The sequence below is a fragment of the Quercus lobata genome, chromosome 1 (genome assembly GCF_001633185.2).
Source record: "Quercus lobata isolate SW786 chromosome 1, ValleyOak3.0 Primary Assembly, whole genome shotgun sequence".
In the NCBI taxonomy this organism is placed as follows: Eukaryota; Viridiplantae; Streptophyta; class Magnoliopsida; order Fagales; family Fagaceae; genus Quercus; species Quercus lobata.
The window spans coordinates 28,470,431-28,492,027 of NC_044904.1; the positions used below are offsets into that span (position 1 = coordinate 28,470,431).

General features: G+C 40.1%; 1 protein-coding gene across 1 annotated transcript; it reads left to right on the plus strand.

Moving 5' to 3' along the window:
* The first annotated feature begins 225 nt into the window (after positions 1-225).
* On the plus strand, positions 226-21,217 carry LOC115992929 (UDP-glucose iridoid glucosyltransferase-like). The gene is made up of 2 exons (XM_031117208.1): positions 226-703; positions 20,296-21,217. Exons 1-2 carry the CDS (start codon positions 226-228, stop codon positions 21,171-21,173), a joined length of 1,356 nt encoding a protein of 451 aa, XP_030973068.1. The 3' UTR covers positions 21,174-21,217.
* Positions 21,218-21,597: the final 380 nt, after the last annotated feature.

Genomic DNA, 21,597 nt, shown 5'->3' on the forward strand with positions numbered 1-21,597 from the left:
TTCTCCTGCCCCAATTTTGGCCTCTTCTGAGTATGGAATCTATAATCTATCTAATTGCATGCCAAAGCTGTCACTTTACTTCTGGCAAATTCATTAATAATATATATTTTGCTAGGAATGGCTGGTGTAATATGATTTTCGTTTTTAAATAAAGCTCAAAGAGACAGCAGCAAGTAACAATTCAATTAGCTGAACCCCCCCTGTGCATGAGAGAGAGAGAGAGAGATGGAAAAGAATGGACAGAGATCTCGCCGGTTGGTTCTGTTGCCATGTCCATTCCAAGGTCACATAAATCCCATGCTTCAACTAGGCACCATCCTTCACTCCAAGGGATTCTCCATCACCATTGCTCACACTGAGTTTAATTCTCCTAATCCTTCCAACCACCCTAATTTCAAGTTCCTTCCAATACCGGATGGCTTATCCGTCCAAGATATCTCATCTGGGGATATACTAAGTCTTATACAGAGGCTAAATGTAAACTGTAAATCGCATTTGCAGGAATGCATGTCACAAAGAGTGACGGGAGGACAACAAGACGATATCGCTTGCATCATCTATGATGAACTCATGTTCTTCGTTGAGACCGTGGCTAATTTTCTGAAGCTTCCAAGTATCATTTTACGAACCACCAGTGCTGCCACTCTTATAGCTCGCACCACCCTTGCCAAACTCAAGCTAGAAGGTCTTGTTTCCTTAGAAGGTATGCGCAATATCCCGTCTTAGATGTATATGACCTCTATTTTGTGTTCCACATTATACTAATTATTATAGTTTATTTATATTCTACTCATTATTGCATCTTTTTTCTTTATAAATTAACCAAACACAAAGTAGAACTATGAGTCCTAAAGAGCAGTTACTTAAAAAAAAAAAAAAAAAAAGAGTCCTAAAGAGCATGTTTAGTTAGCAATTTACAATGTGTAATTGGAATTAGGAAAGTTTAGGTGGAAACAAAGTGCAGCCAAGGGAGGGGCAGGAGGGGGCAATTGCCCCTCTCACAAAATTCATGTATAAGAGCATCTCCAATAGAAGAGTTAAAAACAAAATCATAGACAAAGTTGAGAGTGAAGCCTTAAAAACCAAGTCTAGCAATATCTCCAAATGAGGCAAATTGTTTTTGCTCATCTACAATCACTTTCTCTATTTGGAAGTTATTTTAGATGAGAAAAATAATTTGTGGCTTAAAAATTTGTAAAGATGAACTGAAAAATTAATAGTTTCTTTTTTCTCTCTCTACATCTTTCTATCTTTTGAAAAATATAGTTGTTGGAAATGAATTAAAAAGATAAAATAAATTAATAAATAATATTTAAATAGGATAGGGAAATTATAAAAAGTCTGTTTGAAAGTGTATTTTAAAAATTATGTAGGAAAAATATAAAAGTAATTGCTTATTCTTCAAACAGTATCAAAATATGGCTAAGCTGCTTGACATGCTCTAATAATGGTCATTTATCATGGTTTGAAAGTTCAAAAACGTGTATAAACACCTTTAAACGTTTAGACCCCCAAATTACAACTTCACCAATTCAAGCAATATGTCAAACATCTAGTGTGCGGAAACTTAACATATGCTATAATATGGAATTGGTAAAAACTATCTAAGCCAAAACAAAATATAATCCACAGCAGATAATAAAAAGGCAAAGATAGAGAGGAAGGAAGATGCAAACACAAAGACAACACGCGATGTGTTATTGAAGAGGAAACCGAAGCCCTCGGCGTAAAACCTCTCCGCCGCCCTCCAAGCGGTAAACAATCCACTAGAAAATACAGTTGAGATACATGGACAGCAATAGACCCTCCAAGCCTAATCTACCCAGTGCACCTAAGCCCTCCAAGCTTCTTGCTCCAACGAGGTTGCGCCGAACCTTTTATTTTCTAGCTTCGGATTCCGCTACTAGACCGTAGCATCAACCAATGAAGATTGGTTCCTTCCTAACTGCTTCCCAGAAATCCAAACAATTGTCCCACAGTGATGATGATGGTAAGAACCAGGTTTGGTATAATGCCTCTCAAGGATTTGACAATGGAAGAAAGAGAGTTGAGGAATTTGAAGAGACTCTAAGGTATAGATTGTGGGTGAATCAATCTTGTTTTTCTTTAGGGTTTCTCTCTCAAAATTCTCTCTGGAAGCTCTCTCACAATCGTGGGTAAAAGGGGTATTTATACTGGAGTGGGAGAGGAATGTGAAACGTCAGGTTTTACAAAACAGGGATGGCTCGCGGCTTGACCAAGTCGCGAGATCCAATCGCGAGATAACCGTATGGCCAGTTGTCCTGTTTTATCCTGTAGTGCTCCAGCTAGCATGACTGTTCATCTTCCAGCATGCTTGGCACGTGTGCTGTGTCTGACGGCTTGCAGTCGCGAGTCACCCGCGAGTCCCAGTCGCGAGTCACCCGCGAGTCCCAGCCGCGAGTCTCTGTTTTCTTGCACACTCTTGAGCAATCTTCACTCTCTCTCACTCACTACCCTTACATCAAACCCACCTAAATACAGGGTTACTAAATGCTGAATTACAAGCAAATTTGGCACGGAATAAAGCCAATTAGATGGTTGAATAAATTCAACCTTACAATCTCCCCCTTTGGCTATTCCGTGACAAAACCCTAAAACAGACTCTAGACTTAACATGTGAGTTGGGAACAGTTGAACAAAACTCACTCACACCTAACTCTAGAAGCTGTAAAGCACTTGAATCATATGAACATAATACTCCTGAAACACAACAATACACCATGATCATTGTAAGCAGAAAATCATAAAATGCATATGAAACAGGCAATATGTGATCAAGCAAAGATGGAGTTAAGAAACAAACCATGGCTTAATCAACCAAGTGAACACCACAAGGTAGTGATCACAGTGCTCATTCACACTTGGAATGAACACAAGGACATACAAGTTAACAAGCACAAGGCAAGACACTTGTATGCTCAACACTCAACCAATGCATAATACACAAGGTATATGCATCTAGGAACAATCCTACAAGGGCACAAGAGTGACAGTACATAAACCAAAATGCAAGACATTTAGATTAAAGTACTGATTTCAACATAGCATAAAGGCTGCAATAAGCAAGGTACAAACCATAAAACCTACAAACTATGCATAAAACATTAACCCTAAAAGCTTACAAAAGCACATGGGTACAAAACACAAAACATCCTGAATAACATCATCAAAATATATAAAAGATTAAACCAAGAGTATAAGTTAAGAGTTAGAAACAACTATACACCAAAAACACAGTATCAAACCCATATAAACATTAAATAGTCCAACAAACATAAACCTAAACCTATAAGTTTAGAGGATAAGACTTAAAACAAAAGTATGTGTGTACTCCCCCTATCACGATGCACACTTCCCTTTGAACTTTCTCCCCCTTACTGAATGCTCTCCCCCTTTTTGGCACGAATAGCTAAAGGCTCTCGTCCATCTTTTGTTGAATAGCATCTAGCTGATTCTCCATAGTCTCAATACGCATTTGGACATGGTTGTTTGTGGAGTAGAGAAGTGCCACAATCTCATCAATGCATTTTTGAATATGCTCAAGTACACTCCCGACTCTATCAGTATGAGGAGCAGTCTGTGTTTGCGGAATACTAGCCGGTGAAGCTTCAGGAACAGCACGCGAAGTAGATGTAGTATGTGCAGGTGTCTCTGATTCAGGGACAGATGGAGTAACCGGAGAGATGTGAGCACTCCTTGGTGATTTAGAGGAGTGACTTCTGCTGGCTTGAAGAGTGAACATGGAAATGGGACGCTGACGGGTCAACATTTTTCCATCTGCAGGAGGAATAATGCCTTCACGAAGAATGAGCTTCATGATGAGACTGCAAAATGGAATAATTCCTCGAGCTGCAGTTCTACACGCGGTCTTCCTCAAGGTGTAGTAGATGTGAGCACATATATCAATGGGGGCTCCTGTAATAAGATCACAAAGGAATAGAGCTCTCCCAAGATTGATGAATGTAGTGTTGGACAGTGGGTAGAGATTGGTGAACATTATCAACTTCAGTGTGGTCAGCTCTGGTGCAAACTTTGCGGTGCTGATGGATGTTCCTGCACTGGATACTTCATGATCGGATCCTAGGATTTGTAGAATTTCTCCAACTTCTGGAGTTCGTTCATCGTAAGGAGTTAGATTCACATTCTGAGGTCTGGTGATGCCGAGAAGATCTGCGATGGAGTCTGGGGAAACACTAAACTCTGTTCCTCTGACCCAGAAAATGAGTTGAACTCCAAGATCAGTTGCATTGGAGAAGCATTCTTTGACCAGCTCATCCATTGAATCATCAAAGTTCCCGAACAAGTTTGTCCAATCTCGTTTCTCAAAGATTCGAGGGATAAAAGTGATCCCTAAGGTGTTAAACTCTACCACCCGTTCCACTATAGTAGTTGACTTGTCAAAAACGTTTGAGTAGGCGTGTGAGTTAAGCGGAAGTCTGAACCTATCCTCATTGGGGTCTTGAGATGCCTGAGATGATAGTCGAGTCCTTTTAGCAACTGGTGTTGCTGGTTCGTTAGCAACAAGTTCTTTACCCCTGGAAGATCGACGAGACATCTGCAAGAGAGCAGGCCCACAGCAAAGAACCAAACAACAGTACCACACAAGATAAATGTCAACAAGATTCAGTGCAAAAAAAAAAATTTCAATACATAAATACAAACTGAAAATAGTGCAGACCCAACCAAACTTCCAACAATACAAAGGAGCACAAAATGACAGGTACAGCAAAAAAATGATAGTGCACAAAGGCATAGAGAGACAAAACAACTAACAAAACTGTCAATGAGACAGGTTACCATGACCATGATATGCAAACAGATACAGCATTTGAACATTAAGAACAGATATCATAAAACATTCCACAAGATATATGAACCTGGGAAAATATTTCAAAATGAAGTCACAAAGCATCCAAACAAGAGCACATTGTTGAGAGACACACAATATGTTATCATAAAAACTCAGTAGCCCAATACCGAAATCCAACATCAACACTCAAGCAAGTGAAATGAGCAAGTCAAATAAGTACCAAACCCATTTACTAAAAGGTTTTCAGTCTCAACAACAGGCAAATATCAGAACAGTGAAAAATTACATTGTGACCACTCAACATGAAAACAGATGAGAACAGTAGCAAACATAACAAGCCATACCCATCACACAAAGAGAGAAATATATCGAACACAATATCAATCCAAACAGTAACAAGAATATCCATGAAATAGGGAAAATGAGATTGAGAAAACAAAACCCATACCTTTTCTTGATGATTTGGACAAGAAATGAAGCACCAATGAGATGTGAAAATGGATTCACGGAGTGTTTGGGAAGGAGATAGTTTAGAGAGAAAATGAACAGTTACAAATGTTCGAGGGAAAACTGAAAAAGATTTAAAACTGCTCCTATTTCTGCCAAACACGCGTTTTTCGCGACTTGATTAAGTCGCCACACAGTCACCAGTTCAAGCTGCCAAGACACTCAAAGACAAAAATTTGAAAAATTCTTCTAAGTGTTTTTCGCGACTGGAAGGTCTACCCGCGAGTGAGTCGCGAGCTGAGCCACAAAAATCTCTGAGTAACCCTCACGACTGGACCTTCCACTTGCGAACAAGTCGCCAAAAATGACCCGCGAAGACACGACTGAGGCACGCGACTTGACATACCCGCGACTGAGCCGCCAAAACAGGGCAAAACTAGATTTTTGAAATTTTCAGATTTTTCAAACAAAATACTTTCCAAAAACACCTAAAACACTCAAAAATCTTTTTGTGCTTGATTTAACAAAGATTGAGCATGTGAAAACACATTTCATCAAGTACAATCACACAAATGAATATGGCATTTATTGAACATAAACTTGTGTGTTGTGTGTGGATATCAACAATGAGATAGACTTTAGTCTAATGTGAAGTTTCAATGATCAATTCAACCAAGACATACACAATTAGCACTAGATCATGTGACCCATCTCAATTATAGAAATATGTATATATGACCTCCCACAAAACTTGATAACATTAATTTGGAGCTTTACATTTGACTCCACTTTTAATCATAACATTTGATCTTTTTGATCTTTTGAGTCAATCACCTCTCATTGTGAGAGTGATATTTGATATTTCACTTTAATAAATAAGCCTTTGGATTTTTGAATAAACATTCACTTTAATATAAGGTCGCTTACCCTTTTTCCTAGTCAAATACTAGAATGTGCGACAGGCTTTTGCAGCTCAATATCTCTTTTCATTTGGAGATTTACATTTGGTGAGCTCTTTTTAGCTAAACAAAAATAAAGAGTGGGAAGATATATAGACACAAGTCTATGCATGTCTCAAGATCAACAAAACCATTCACTAATCATTCATGACAAGTTTGAAGATCTATTTACAACAATCACATAGATTTCAAGATTTTTCCCACAGTGATATGACTGCATGAAAACAAGCAATGCTCGAAAATGCACAAAGCCATTAGCACAAAGGTACAAGGCAAAACAAGTTTTGAGACAAAAACTCAACAAAGACAATCAAGCTTTTTGATTTTCTAAATTTTTTTTATGTGATTTTTGGATTTTTGACACAAGAAACAAAAAGATTGATAAGACAAAATTAAAAATATGCACAAGAAGACAAGCAAACAACCAACAGCAAAAACAGCAAGCAAAACAAACAAACATTGTCACAAAGCATGGGAAGTATTAATACATGGACATGTTGTAATGCTTATGCATGAGTACCCTTTTTCACCCACACGTCACTTGCGTTTGGGGTGATTTCCTTATAGGATTGGGTATGGGAGTTAGAGCTTTCAAACCTTCGTGAGAAGCTTTCCAAGCAGTTAGTGAATGCACCAATCATCTTCATCACGTTCATCATTCCGGGATCACCATTCTGATCTCTAGATTGATCACCTGCCCAAATTCTTCTATCATTTCTAGGTCCTCCTGACCTTTGAGGAGTTGCACTATTCTTTACTCTCAGCTTTTGGCAATTTGGTCGAGTATGCCCTTGAAGTCTGCAGTAATGACACACATAAGTTGCTCTAGGACCTCTTTGTGGTCGTGGGCGTGACTTGGCTCGAGATTCAGACCTGCCCACAGATTGATTACGGGGATTCAGCATCCGTTGGTTCACCACATTCTTCTTCTCCTCCACCTCGAGCTTCTCACTAGTAAGGTCAGCTATAACTGGATCTTTGGCCTTTACAAACTTCACTTCTTTAGTGACATTTCCAGATGAACTACTTCCTCCGGTATATCCCAATCCGGATTTGTCTGAAAAGCTCTTTTGAGATGAGATAACATCATCTAGCTTCTTGGTGGTGACCCTCTCTACTTTAGCATTTGCTTGCACAACCTCATTCTCAAGAAATCTCACTTTTGTGTAAGTTTCGGACAACTCACCATTCAGTGTTTCTATCTCACATTTGGCCTCCCTATATCGGATTAGGAGACTTTTGTAGTCCTCCTCAACCTTCTTCATTTTTCTCACAGTAGCCTTGGCCACCCTTGTGTACTCACCCGACTTCTCCAAGAGTGAGTTATAATTCTCTTGAAGATTTGCTGTGCTTTCATCTTCTTCAGCATCTGATTCTTCAACAATTCCTAGTGATTCATCATCACTATGTTCTCCAAGGTCTCGTACAAGCAGATTCAACTCATCTGAAGACTCAACATGAGCAATAGTCATAAAAGCTGAATAGTTCCCCTCTCCATCACAGCTCTCTTCAGATTCTGAGTCAGACGAATCCGAGTCACTCAAAGTCGTGGCATACACTTTACCTTTCGATTTCAAATAATTCAGACATTCCTTCTTAAAGTGTCCATGCCCGTTACATTCGAAACAAGTGATACCTTGTGTGGGTTGGGATTCTTTTCCATCTTTCTTTTTGAAATCCCTTTTCTCCCTTCCAGAACTTTGGAATTTTCTTTTATCATCAAATTTGCCATTATTTTTGAATTTCAAAAACTTTCTGAAATTTTTGACAAGATATGCAACATCTTTGTCAACCACATCTTCTCCCGATGAGTCTTGATCTTCCACCTTCTCATTAATGGTCTTTAGAGCAAGAGATTTACTCTTCCGTTGATTTGACAGCGACATCTCATAAGTCTGCAGAGAACCAACCAACTCCTGTACTTTGATGTCATCAAGGTCCTTGATCTCTTCAATCGCTGTCACTTTAGCACGAAAACTTTCCGGCAATGATCGAAGGATCTTCCTTACAATCTTTGAATCCTCCGTTTTCTCCCCCAAGTTGAACTTGCTGACAACCACCTCATTTAGCTTCCCATAGAAAGAGTCAAAAGACTCATCCTCACTCAATTTGAGCTCCTCAAACCGAGTGGTCAGCATTTGTAACTTAGTGTCTTTCACTTTCTTCGTGCCTTCATAAGTGATTTCCAAAATCTCCCATGCTTCTTTGGCAATGGTAATGTGAGAAATCCTGTGAAATTCATTTGGAGACACACCACAGAAAATAGCATTGAGTGCTTTACTGTTAGCATTAGATGCAGCAAGTGCTGCCTTATCCCATGTGGATTTGGCTGCCTCAGGTCTGGTCCAACCAATCTCAACAGCATCCCAAACAGATTCATCAATAGAACACAGAAAAACTCTCATGCAAACCTTCCAAAATGCATAATTACTACCATCAAAATATGGAGGTGCATTTAGGGATTGAGACCTATCCATCTCAAAAGGGAGTCAAGGATCACACAATGGTAATGAAACCAATAGCAGTGTACCCGCTCTGATACCAATTGAAAGTTCAAAAACGTGTATAAACACCTTTAAACGTTTAGACCCCCAAATTACAACTTAACCAATTCAAGCAATATGTCAAACAACTAGTGTGCGGAAACTTAACATATGCTATAATATGGAATTGGTAAAAACTATCTAAGCCAAAACAAAATATAATCCACAGCAGATAATAAAAAGGCAAAGATAGAGAGGAAGGAAGATGCAAACACAAAGACAACACGCGATGTGTTATCGAAGAGGAAACCGAAGCCCTCGGCATAAAATCTCTTCGCCGCCCTCCAAGCGGTAAACAATCCACTAGAAAATACAGTTGGGATACATGGACAGTAATAGACCCTCCAAGCCTAATCTACCTAGTGCACCTAAGCCCTCCAAGCTTCTTGCTCCAACGAGGTTGCGCCGAACCTTTTTCTTTTCTAGCTTCCCGGATTCCGCTACTAGACCGTAGCATCAACCAATGAAGATTGGTTCCTTCCTATCTGCTTCCCAAAAATCCAAAAAACTGTCCCACAGTGATGATGATGGTGAGAACCAGGTTTGGTATAATGCCTCTCAAGGATTTGACAATGGAGAGGAAGAGAGTTGAGGAATTTGAAGAGACTCTAAGGTATAGATTGTGGGTGAATCAATCTTGTTTTTCTTTAGGGTTTCTCTCTCAAAATTCTCTTTGGAAGTTCTCTCACAATCGTGGGTAAAAGGGGTATTTATACTGGAGTGGGAGAGGAATGTGAAACGTCAGGTTTTACAAAACAGGGGTGGCTCGCGGCTTGACCTCGTGGCTTGACCTCGCGGCTTGACCTCGCGGCTTGACCAAGTCGCGAGATCCAGTCGCGAGATAACCGTATGGCCAATTGTCCTGTTTTGTCCTGTAGTGCTCCAACTAGCATGACTGTTCATCTTCCAGCATGCTTGGCACGTGTGCTATGTCTGGCGGCTTGCAGTCGCGAGTCAGCCGCGAGTCTCTGTTTTCTTGCACACTCTTGAGCAATCTTCACTCTCTCTCACTCACTACCCTTACATCAAACCCACCTAAATACAGGGTTACTAAATGCTGAATTACAAGCAAATTTGGCACGGAATAAAGCCAATTAGATGGTTGAATAAATTCAACCTTACATGGTTGAAAACTTGAAAGTAGTCTGCACATTGTACTAACAAAAAGGGCTCGTTTATTAGCGGTGTTTAAATATTGATGTTTGAAATTATGTAAAAGCTGTTGTTTAAAAGGTGTTGGGAAAACAACTACTTAAAGTACTCCTAGTGCAAAAAATGTGTTTTATACTATATTTTAAATAACATATTTTCAAACAGTATGTGTTTTTTTTTTTTTTTTTAAGTGATGGCTCATTGAGTATTTTATTGAGAGAGAGAGAGGAGTTTAAAGAGGTAGCATTGTAGGAGAAAAAGAAAAAAATCAAATCAAAAGAAAAAGCAAAAAACAACCAATACTATTTTGGTCAATTTGCTTCTTCGCATATTCACTTTCCCCATGGTAAAAGTCAAAAACTCAAGAATCAAGATTGAATAGCAAGTCCCACGATTTATTTAAAAAAAAATAATAATAATAAAAAATAAAAAAAAAAACCTTTCTATTCCTCTCTACACGTTAGTAGAAGTATACCACTTTACGCTCAAGTAAAGAAGTCACACTAGTCGCCCTTCTCTACCCATTTTTTTAACTAAAAAAAAAAAAAGTATACCACTAAAAGATGAGTAATGCTATTTATAAGTACATGATACTTTTCAAAATAAACTTTGTAACTTTTGAGTTGTGAAGTTGTTACTTATTTTTATTTAAGTCTATCACTAATATTATTTTATTGTCTACTATTTGTAATTTGTTGTCTTAATAATATTGTGAGGAAAAAAAATGGTGACTGTAGACTTAATGCTAAGGGCCCGTTTGGTAAGAGTATTGTAGTTTTTTTTTTTTTTTTTTAAATGTAAAAATTGTGATTTAAAAGTGTACTAAAACACGTTTTTTAAGTACTCATAATGGGAAAAAAAAAAAAAAGGGGTGTTTAATAACATATTTTTGTTATATTCTTTTAAAACTAAAAACACAAAATTGGGTGTTTGGTATGGGTATTTTTTATATAGAAAAAGTGTGCAAAACACGGACATGAATAGTGTAAAATAATTTATTTTATTGAAGAGAGAGAAAACTCCCTCTTGAATACCAACTGCTACTATAAATTTTTTTGTTCTCTCCTTCCTACTTTCTCTCATCTTATCTTCTTCCCATCTCCTCATTGTGTTTACTCTTCATTGCCGATATATATATATATATATATATATATATATATATAATCTTTCCTATAGATGGTCAACTATAATTTAAATTAATTAGGATACATCATGATCCATTTATTGGTGTGATGTGATATAATTGTTACCATGATTTAGAAGATATGGAGAGTCAGATGGGATATTCTAAGGAGTGATGAGCGGTAGTTGGAAGTTGAGAGGAACATCTAAAAGAATAATGTTGATTTGAGAGAAAGCAAAGTGGATTTGAGAGAGAGAGATAACGGTGAGATGTTGATTTGGTACCGATCTAAGATTAGAGAAAACTTGTCTAACGTGTGAAGGAGAGAGAGAAAAGGTAGTAGTGTTTTGTCAAATTAATTGACTATATGTGGGGCCCACGATTTTCACAATATTTATGATTATGTCATTCAGAACTGTAACTTAAGTGTTGAATACACCTTCTTATGTTTTCTCTAAATACATGTTTTAAGCTGCCTATATTGATTACTGCAATCTAAATACCCTTATAAAAGTTCCCCTACCAAACAACTCACTCCAAAGTGGGCCCCACGGTTTTTAACATTTAAATCACACAAAAGAGTCTTCAAATGACCTTGCCAAACGAGCCCTAAAAGAAACCTTAGAGCATCTACTAATCTTTTTCTTACACCTCTTCACATTTTCACAATTTCAAACTTTGAAATTTTGCTATAATTCAAAATTTTAACTACTTAGATGAATAGGGAAAGAAAATGTGAATTCTACTTAGATTTTTAAAAGCATTCCTAACAATGAGACAGGTATACAACTTTGTAGGCAAATTACAATATTCTTATCACTTTTGTATTGATTTATTTTTTTTCAATTTATTTGAAGAAATCATCAAATTAAATAATTAAAATTTATGCATTCAAGTTAATTTCTCAATTTTTTATTATCACTAACTATTTACATCAAAGGCACTTGAGTAAATTAAACTAGGTATAAAAAAATAAATTAAAGTTTACATTTATATTAGATTGCGTGTGACAATTACATTAGCATATAATTTGCTTATTTATTAACATTGAATTAATTTTTTTTTTAGATTAATTTTACTTTCAATATCTTATCTTTTAATCTTACCCCCCTAAGCTAAAATCTTGACTCTACCACTAGGTGGATATATAGCTGCTATTTGGTTCATGTTAGGTTTGTATTAATTTTCTCTTTTCATTTTCTGTTCTCATATTCTCAAACATAATTACTATAGTGGGCCTTTTTGTGGTTAAAGTGGGCTGGGCTGCCTCCGGCGGTATTAGGCCCGAGTGTTCTGAGTAAGGGAGTTGAGACCGGTCCAATTGTAACTCAACTTGGTCCGACTTGTGCACAAACTATGCCTCGTCTACCAAGAGCTCGCTTACGGCGGGCAGAACTATTGGTGCATGCCTGCCGTTCTAACTCTCTATCTTTTTTCTTTCCTTCTTTTCTAATATTCCCCTTTTTCTTATCTTTTTTCTTTCTTAATCCTTGTTTCTATTTCCTGACTTTCTAGTTTTCAATACCGTGGTGCTTATTGTTGTTGTTGTTCCTGTACATGGCAAGGGCCTCTTTATAATGCCTACCATGACCGGATTTTACTATTTTAGCCCTTAACCACCTTTGTCTAGTCTAGGTGTACCTGCCCACCACCACTAGTCCGTCTTCCCCATCGCTAGACAAAAGAAAGCTATTTTGTTTGTTTGTCTGCCGTGGCACCTTTTCCTGCTACGGTGTGGGTGCCTTCTCTCTCCCTATCCCTCATGACATACACCTAGTGGTTCTAACTCAGTTTTGCCCCTTTGGGTGGTATGTCATTCCAGCGGGACACTTCCCCCAAAAAAGCCCTAGTAGGAACCTCAAAATAGGTTTTACCCTCTCCTCACCACCAAACCATGCCCTCTTACCTCTGACCCATGACGTCACCATGTCCTGGATTAGCTGGGTACAGGCTGGTGAGGTCTGGGCCTTGCACGTGCCTCTCTTCCATGTATGTCCAAAATCTATTTGCTGCTCATGCGTCTGCCGTGGTTGGTTTGCACAGTCTGCCATTCATTCTTGTCCATTTTCTGGTTTCCCTTTCCTTTATGGCTTGCCCTATTCGGGGCTGGGCCTTGCTTGATGGTGGGCTTTGCTTTTTCTTCAGCCCACCCTTCTTCCTGCTAACATCTCCTGTCATACCACTTTATCATTCCTGCTGTGAAGTTGTTTTGTTTCAATCTAGCTGGGCCTCTTTGGGCCTACCATTTATTCTTCCCCTAATCGCCCAGCAAGACCATTGGTTCTTGTGTTACATTACTAGCGGGCTCCTATGTCCCATTTGTTTTCCCTTAGACGTCCTGGACCCGTTTGTTTTCCTTGGACTTCCTCGGCCCTTTTCCTAACTTCTCATTACCATGGGTTTTTACTGAATTCTTGGCCAATAGAAACCTACCCTTTAAAGTCTGCGGTAAAGGCTGACCTCCCCGCAGGATCCGCAAGTCTTGTCATGTACTTCTTTCAATTTTCTCTAGGCCTCCTCCTGCCCCACGCATTTGGACAAGACCCTACCAAGCATCCTATGGTATAGTTCTCCTCCCACCAGGGCATAGTCTTTCAGCACTTTCAGTTCTGCGGCACCTTCTTCTTTCATCAAGGCTTCCCTTATAGGGATCCGCCAATCCCCTTTGCATTGTTCCTCCCGGAATCTTTCCTTTAACACTTCAATAATGGATTCTTCCCTCTTGCTGACCACTACCCTGGTGTCATCCCCTTCGAACATTATTTGCAAGCCTAGTGCAGCCAAACCATCTGTGAACCGGTTTTCGTTCCTTGGAGCATGCTCTATTTCGAATGTTGAAAATTTCTCCTCCATCTTCTGGGCCATTGCTCTATATAGGGTTAGGTTGGGTTCTTTTAGGGAGAAGATCTCTTTGGCCTGGCAGACCACCAGGTTCGAATCACCCATCACCCTCAAGTGCTTAACTCCCATTTCAAGAGCCGTGGCCAACCCAGTTAAATAGGCTTCATATTCTGCCGTGTTGTTTAAACAGGGGAATTTCAATTTGAATGATAGCGCTACTACCTTATCTTCTTCATGGTACAACACTACTCCCATTCCCCCTAATTAGGTGGTAGAAGACCCATCAAATTTCATTACCCATTGCTCTCTAACCTCTTCTGCCATGGCTACTTCCCCTGGAACTTCATCGTCCAGTGGAAATTCTTCTTCTCCTGGAAATTGTGCCAATAGATCTGCTATAGCTTGGCTTTTCACCGCCCTAGGTGTCTCCATTCTTAAGCATATTGTGACAATTGTAACAACCACTGGGATATTCTGTCTGAGAGGATTGGTTGCTGCAACAGAGCCTTGATGGCATGGGACTTAGTCATCAGCCATATTTCGTAGGCCAAGAAATAATGACTTAGTCTCTGCGAAGCATACACAATAGCCAGACACGCCCTTTCTGCCCTTGGGTAACGAGTTTCTACATCTTTTAAGGCACGGCTGATGTAGTATACTGGTTGTTCAACACCACCCCCATCCTCTTGGGTGATTAATGCACCAATGGCATAAGAGTTGGCGACCAAGTAGAGTAGCAATGGCTTTCTGTGGACTAGGGTTTGTACCGTTAGGAGGTTCATCATGATCTGTTGTAGCCTCTTGAAGGCCGTCTGCTGCGTTTCTTCCCATTCAAATTTTTGCCCTTTCCTGAGCAATTTGGTGAAAGCAGAGGTGATTGATGCCAACCTAGGGATGAATCTCCAGATATACGAGACCTTCCCTAAGAAGCTCTTTAACTCCTTTACTGTGGCCGGTGGTCTCATAGTGGCTATGGTCGTGGCTTTGGCCGGGTCCACATCTATTCCCCTACTGTGCACCAGGAAGCCTAGGAACTTCCCAGAGGACATTCCAAATGCGCACTTGAGAGGGTTCATTCTTACTTTGAAGGCTCTACACCTCTCAAATACCCTTTTCAATGCGTGGAGTGCTCTTCTCTCCTCCTTGATTTAACTACTATGTCGTCCATGTAGTCCTCTAGTTCCTGATGCATCATGTCATGAAATATGGCCGTCATTGCTCGTTGATAAGTTGCGCCTACATTTTTTAACCCGAAAGGCATAACAGTATAGTAGAAGTTGCCCATGGGTGTTCTGAAAGCAGTCTTCTCTGCATCCTTTGGTGCCATTCTGATCTGATTGTATCAACTGAACCCATCCATGAATGAGAACATGGTGCTTCCTGCGGTAGAATCTATTAGTAAATCCATGTTTGGTAGTGGGAACTCGTCCTTGGGACAGGCCTTGTTGAGATTTCTGAAATCTACACAACATCTTATCTGCCTGTTCTTCTTCTTTACTGGTACTATGTTGGATAACCAACGCGGGTGTTGAATAGGCTTGATGAATCCTGCAACCAGCAATTTTTGTACTTCTTTGACTATTTTCCCTTCTATTTCAGTGTGGAATACTCTAGCAAGTTGGGCCACTGGTTTGGCTTCTGGGTCCACATTCAACGTATGCACTACTAGCCCAGGGTCTAGCCCTGGCATTTCACTGTAATCTCATGCGAAAACTTCTCTAAATTCTTTTAACAGCAGTATCAACTCTGATTTTTCCTTTTCTGTCAGACTTGCACTAATTGATATAGGCCTTGGTTCTTGTGAACCAAACCCCAAGTCAACTTCCTCTAACTCTTCTTCTGCCATAACTTGCACCTCCTTTTCTGCCGCGATTTTTTCATCCTTCTCTTTATTACTTTCTTCCCCTGAACTTTCTTGTGCCACGCTACACGCCAAACTCTTGCGTTGCCCCTCTTGGGTGGGGCTTGCTTGTATTTCACTCGTGGGCCTCGCGCGCTTTCATAATTTGTACACAATCCTGCCATCAGGGCCTCGAACCCTAACACATTAGGGTGTGTCATCTGATTCTACGGTAGGTGCTTCTTTTCTTTTCTTCTTTTATGCTAGCAACTCCCTTAAGTCAGGCTCTAGGTCACCTTGAACCTCTTCCCACTTAGGCACGAAGGTACCTCGTGGCTTTGATACTGAGCTTTCCCCAAACGGAGCCCATGGCTTTGATACTGAGTTTCTACTAAATGAGCTTCCGCCTATTCAAACAGCGAGGAGTTTGCTGCTATGCATATCATCCTATTGCTCAGCCTTCCTTTTACACACTAGTGATAGGTGGAGGAGACCAATCGGTGTTTGTGCAACCACGGCCTTCCCAAAAGCACATGATAGGAGACCTCTATTTTCACCACGTGGAACCATGCTAAAGAAGCTATAGGGCCTACTTTCAACCACAACTGAATGTGGCCTGCGGTGTACTCTCCCCTTTCGCCAAAACCCGTAACTTCCATTGGGCATCCCTGAATCTTTCTTTTCGAAATTCCAGCTGCTTGTAAAGTGTTCAATGGAATGAAATTTCAGAAGCACCTGTATCTACCAAGACTCGCTTGATGGGGATTTGATTTATAGATGCTGCCAAGTAGAGGGGCCTTCGGTGATCTAGGTATCCTACTTCCATATCCTCATTACTAAAAGTGATCTAGGTTGACTCCTGTAGGAGGGCTATGTCATCTGGGACTTCCGCTGATAAGCATTCTACTTCTGCCCCAGAGGCGATGCTCACTAAAGCCTTCGTGGCTATCTTTCTTTCCTTTACTGTGAGCCCCAGCTGGTCAAAAAAATTTTTGAATTTGGAATTTCGCTGCAAAGTGGCAATTGCTGCGACAGGCAGGGCTGGATTTTCTTCTTCGTCTTCCCTTGGATCTACGCAAATCACCACCGCTGCTACACCCTTCCCTTTGTGATTTGAGAGTGGGTTTCTTTGAACTTCCTGCTGGGATAGTTCTAGAGTCCCTTCTTTGATTCTGCGGTGCACCAATCTGCGAAGCACCCAACACTCTACAGTAGGATGTTGCATGTAGTTGTGCAAGCGGCAGAAGCGGGGGTCCCTCCACTCCTCTTCTGTGGGTTCTCTAGAAACTTGATTAGGCTTAAAAATTCCATCTGCTATCCATTTTTCTAGCAGCACATCTAATTCTTTTTGAGTGCATGGTATTGGTGGTGGAGTATCATATTCCCTTCCATCAGTCTTCCTTCTCCGCTCGCCAGTGGATACTGCCATAGCTTACGAAGTGTTTCTTTTGTCCGAAATTGGTTTTACAGACTAGGCAGTCTTTTTGGCCTTTTGCAACAACTGCGTAAACTGGGAGATTTCTAAGTTTTCCAAGACTGCCCTGTACTCCCTGATCATGTTCGTCATACACATTTCCACCAATGTTCTTTCTTCACAATGATCATAGCAATCAAGTGCTACATCCCTGAATCTTTTGATGTATTCCATCAAATCTTTGCCATTCCTTTGCTTGGTTGCTTGCAGGGTTGCAAGCGTTACTATTTCTTTTCCATGGAAGTACTTAGTGCAAAATACATCCAGCATGTTATCCCAAGTTGGAATCAATCCTGGCTTTAGGCCGATGTACCAGGTGTATGCCCGGTCACATAGCGACTTCAAAAATTCTCAGAGACATAAGTCTTTGTCTACAGCGTAAGGACCAAGAGTATCAATAAATTTGCTTACGTGCTCAACTGCACTTCCCTTCCTGCCATCGTATTATGCAAAGGCCCTCAGCTCATACCTCTCGAGGTAGGGTTTGCTGAGTACCCTTAGTGGGTAAGGAGGCCTTCATGCGTAGAATCTCTCCTTAGGCGCTCTGGCTCTCTCTTGTTCCAGGAGAGCCGCTACTTCAGCCATAGTAATGAAAAGTTGTTCCGCATTCGGTGGGACACCTCTTGCTGGTGTCTCTTCTTTGTCTGCCGTATGTTCTGGGTCATGCTGACTTCCTTTTTACTTTGTTTTGTCTATTTTCAGCTGATGGATTTCTTCCATCATTTGTTGCTGTGAGTGTTGTAAGGACTGCAAAACCTCAATGAAGATGTTGGCATTGTCAGTAGGGATTCTTGGCTGTGGCTGAGGTCTAGCCCTCACTCCGTTGTCACCTTCCACTTGGTTAGGCTGCTGTTGGTGAGGCATCATTGGCCTGGACTCTGCTTGTGAGGGCACGACACTAATATTTCGCGTTGTTCTGGACTTTGGAGGCATTTGTTTATGAGGGCTTCTGTCCCTATTTGCTTCTCAACTCCCCAGTGAAGTCGCCAATTTAATGTAGTGGGCCTTTTTGTGGTTAAAGTGGGCTAAGCTGCCTCCTGCGGTATTGGGCCCGAGTGTTCTGAGTAAGGGAGTTGAGATCGGTCCAACTACACCTCAACTTGGTCCAACTTGTGCACAAACTATGCCTTGTCTGCCAGGAACTCGCTTACGGCAGGTAGAACTATTAGTCATGCCTGCCATTCTAACTCTCTATCTTTTTTCTTTCCTTCTTTTCTAATATTCCCCTTTTTCTTATTTTTTTTCTTTCTTAATCCTTATTTCTATTTCCTGACTTTCAAGTTTTCAGTACCTTGGTGCTTATTGTTGTTGTTGTTCCTGTACACGGCAAGGGCCTCTTTATAATGCCTGCCGTGACCGGATTTTAATATTTTAGCTCTTAACCACCTTTATCTGGTCTGGGTATACTTATCAACTACCACTGGTCCGTCTTCCCCATTGCCAGACAAAAGAAAGTTATTTTGTTTGTTTGTCTGTCGTGGCACCCTTTCCTGCTACGGTGTGGGTGTCTTCTCTCTCCCTATCCCTCATGGCATGCACCTAGTGGTTCCAGCTCAGCTTTGCCCATTTGGGTGGTATGTCATCCCAATAGGACACTTCCCCCAAAAGTGCCCTAGCAGGAACCTCAAAATAGGTTTTCCCCTCTCCCCACCATCAAACCATGCCCTTTTACCTCTGACCCATGACCTCACCGTGTCCTGTATTGGCTGGGTACAGGCTGGTGAGGTTTGAGCCTTGCGCGTGCCTCTCTTCCATGTTTGTCCAAAATCTGCCTGTTGCTCATGTGTTTACCATGGTTGGTCTGCACAGTCTGCCGTCCGTTCTTGACCATTTTCTGGTTTCCCTTTCCTTTATGGCTTGCCCTATTTGGAGCTGGGCCTTGCTTGATGGTGGGCTTTGCTTTTTCTTCAGCCCACCCTTCTTCCTGCTACTATCTCCTGCCATACCACTCTATCATTCCTGCTGAGAAGTTGTTTTTTTTCAATCTGGCTGGGCCTCTTTGGGCCTGCCGTTTATTCTTTCCCTAATGGCCCAGCAAGACCACTGGTTCTTGTGTTACATTACTAGCAGGCTCCTGTGTCCTATTTTTTTTCCCTTGGGCATCCCGGACCCGTTTGCTTTCCTTGGGTTTCCTCAGCCCTTTTCCTAACTTCGCATTACCATGGGCTTTTACTGAATTCTTTGGGCTTCCCCAGCCCAATTACGTTATTCCTCATCCTTAGAGTTAATGAGCTTGCTATCAACCCCTTACTTTCTTTGCTTTCATTACTTTGGGCCTACCACGACCCATTCTCACTTTTCCACATCATATACTGCCCATGATTTGCTTTTTCTCTCTTTCCGAGCTCCTTTAAGCCATTTACCTCTTCAAGATCCATTTTTTTATCTCATGGGCCTGTGATCCATTATTCTTGCCGCTTGAGCTTAATGAGTTTTCTATCCGTTTGCCAACTCCTTTCTGTTCGTGTTACTAGGCTTCTCCCTTCCACTTGAGCTTCTGAAATGGCCATCAACAATTACTTTGGCACAAATTTTCAAACATACTTAATTACTTTGGCACATAATAATGATAACAATGGTAATGATTATAATTATGACCGTCAAAAGAGAGAAAAACCTTATGAAAAATATTAAAGATATTACAAGGTTTACTACATAAAACTTAAAAACTCATGTGGCAATGAATATGATTGGTGAGTTTCAACTATCTCATAAATATGTATTTGAATTACCTATTTGTGATTGGTGACATATCAATTTGTAAACTCAATTTAGTAAAATTTGTAATACCCTAGTACTAATCAAACTTTATTTATAGTTACATGAAAAAGTGTACATCTGAGAGTATTTATAGAAAAATAAAAAAATGTAACCTAATCTTATTTTAATCCTAGTCAGACTAAGTTATTTGTGGTGGAAATATAGGTTTGCAGATGCTTGGGCTTTCACAAACTTATATCCTAACAGATCTAATTTGGTTCTAATAGATCTGAAATGACTATGGCAATGCCCTAGTATCTTTTTACCATTAAGTAATCAGAGCCCATGAATCACTAATACTAACCAATCCTAATCTGGATTTCAGATTCTGTATCACAGGACCTAGTTCCTAACCATCACCCTCTCAGGTTTAAGGATCTACCCTTTCCCATTAGTAGAAAATTGGAAAGCTTTTCACAGCTAGTGATTGATATGTACAAAATTAAGACATCTTCATCAGCAATCATTTGGAATACCATGGACTGCCTTGAACTATCATCATTGGCACGTATCCAACAACAATACCAAGTTCCAAACCTCCCCATTGGTCCTCTGCACAAATTTGGTCCAGGCCCTCCCAATAGTAGCTTATTGAAAGAAGACACTAGCTGCATGGCATGGCTAGAGAAGCAAACTAAAAACTCAGTTATATACGTAAGCTTGGGAAGCATAGCAGCCATGGATGAAAGAGAGCTAGTTGAAATGGCGTGGGGACTAGCCAATAGCCAGCAACGTTTCTTGTGGGTGTTTCGGCCAGACTCAATTCGTGGTTCAAAAAACGAAGTATTGTCTCAAATTTTCAAAGAAACTATTGGAGAGAGAGGTTGCATTGTGAACTGGGCACCACAGAAGGAAGTTTTGGCTCATAGTGCAGTGGGAGGGTTTTTGAGCCATTGTGGTTGGAATTCCACCCTTGAAAGTATTTGTGAAGGGATTCCAATGATATGCAAACCGTGTTTTGGAGACCAGAGAGTGAATGCAAGGTATGTGAGCCATGTATGGAGGGTAGGCCTGGAATTGGAGAATGAGTTGGAGAGAGGTGAGATTGAGAAAGCAATAAGAAGACTAATGGCAGGAAAAGAAGGGGAAGCGATGAGGGAAAGAGCCAAGAATTTGAAGGACAAAGTTGAACTTTGCATTAATGAAGGTGGTTCTTCCAACAATTCCTTGAATAAGTTGGTAGAGATGATCATGTCATTTTAATTGTATATATTCCGTCATAATATCAAACCAGGACTCATTTCTAAGGGGTTTTTTTTTTTTTTTAATTAAAAAGCTCTTTTTTACGTATTGATTTTTTTTTTTTTAATTTAAATTTGATATTCAAGGAACAAGGAATTTGAACCATGGATGTTGAAGACATTAAGAGGTGTTAAGAACCTTGTAATGTATTGAAGTGCTAATACTTTTATGTATTTGTATTATATTTGGAGGTCCAAACTCTTCCTTAAAATACTTAATTGGTCATTTAGTTTGGTTAACTGCTAATAAGAATTTCATCAATTAAACCAATGCACAAAGAAATATATGTAGTATTTTGAGTTTTTCTTGAATTATGATTCAATACAAGATACTTGGTATCTTTTCAATTTTATAAGAACTATGGTTTAAATCCATATCTCACTTG

Coding starts and splice junctions, on each gene's coding strand:
- LOC115992929 (XM_031117208.1), top strand. CDS start 226: ATGGAAAAGAATGGACAGAGATCTCGCCGGTTGGTTCTGTTGCCATGT. Junction 704..20,295: donor AGGTCTTGTTTCCTTAGAAG/GTATGCGCAATA, acceptor TCTGGATTTCAG/ATTCTGTATCACAGGACCTA.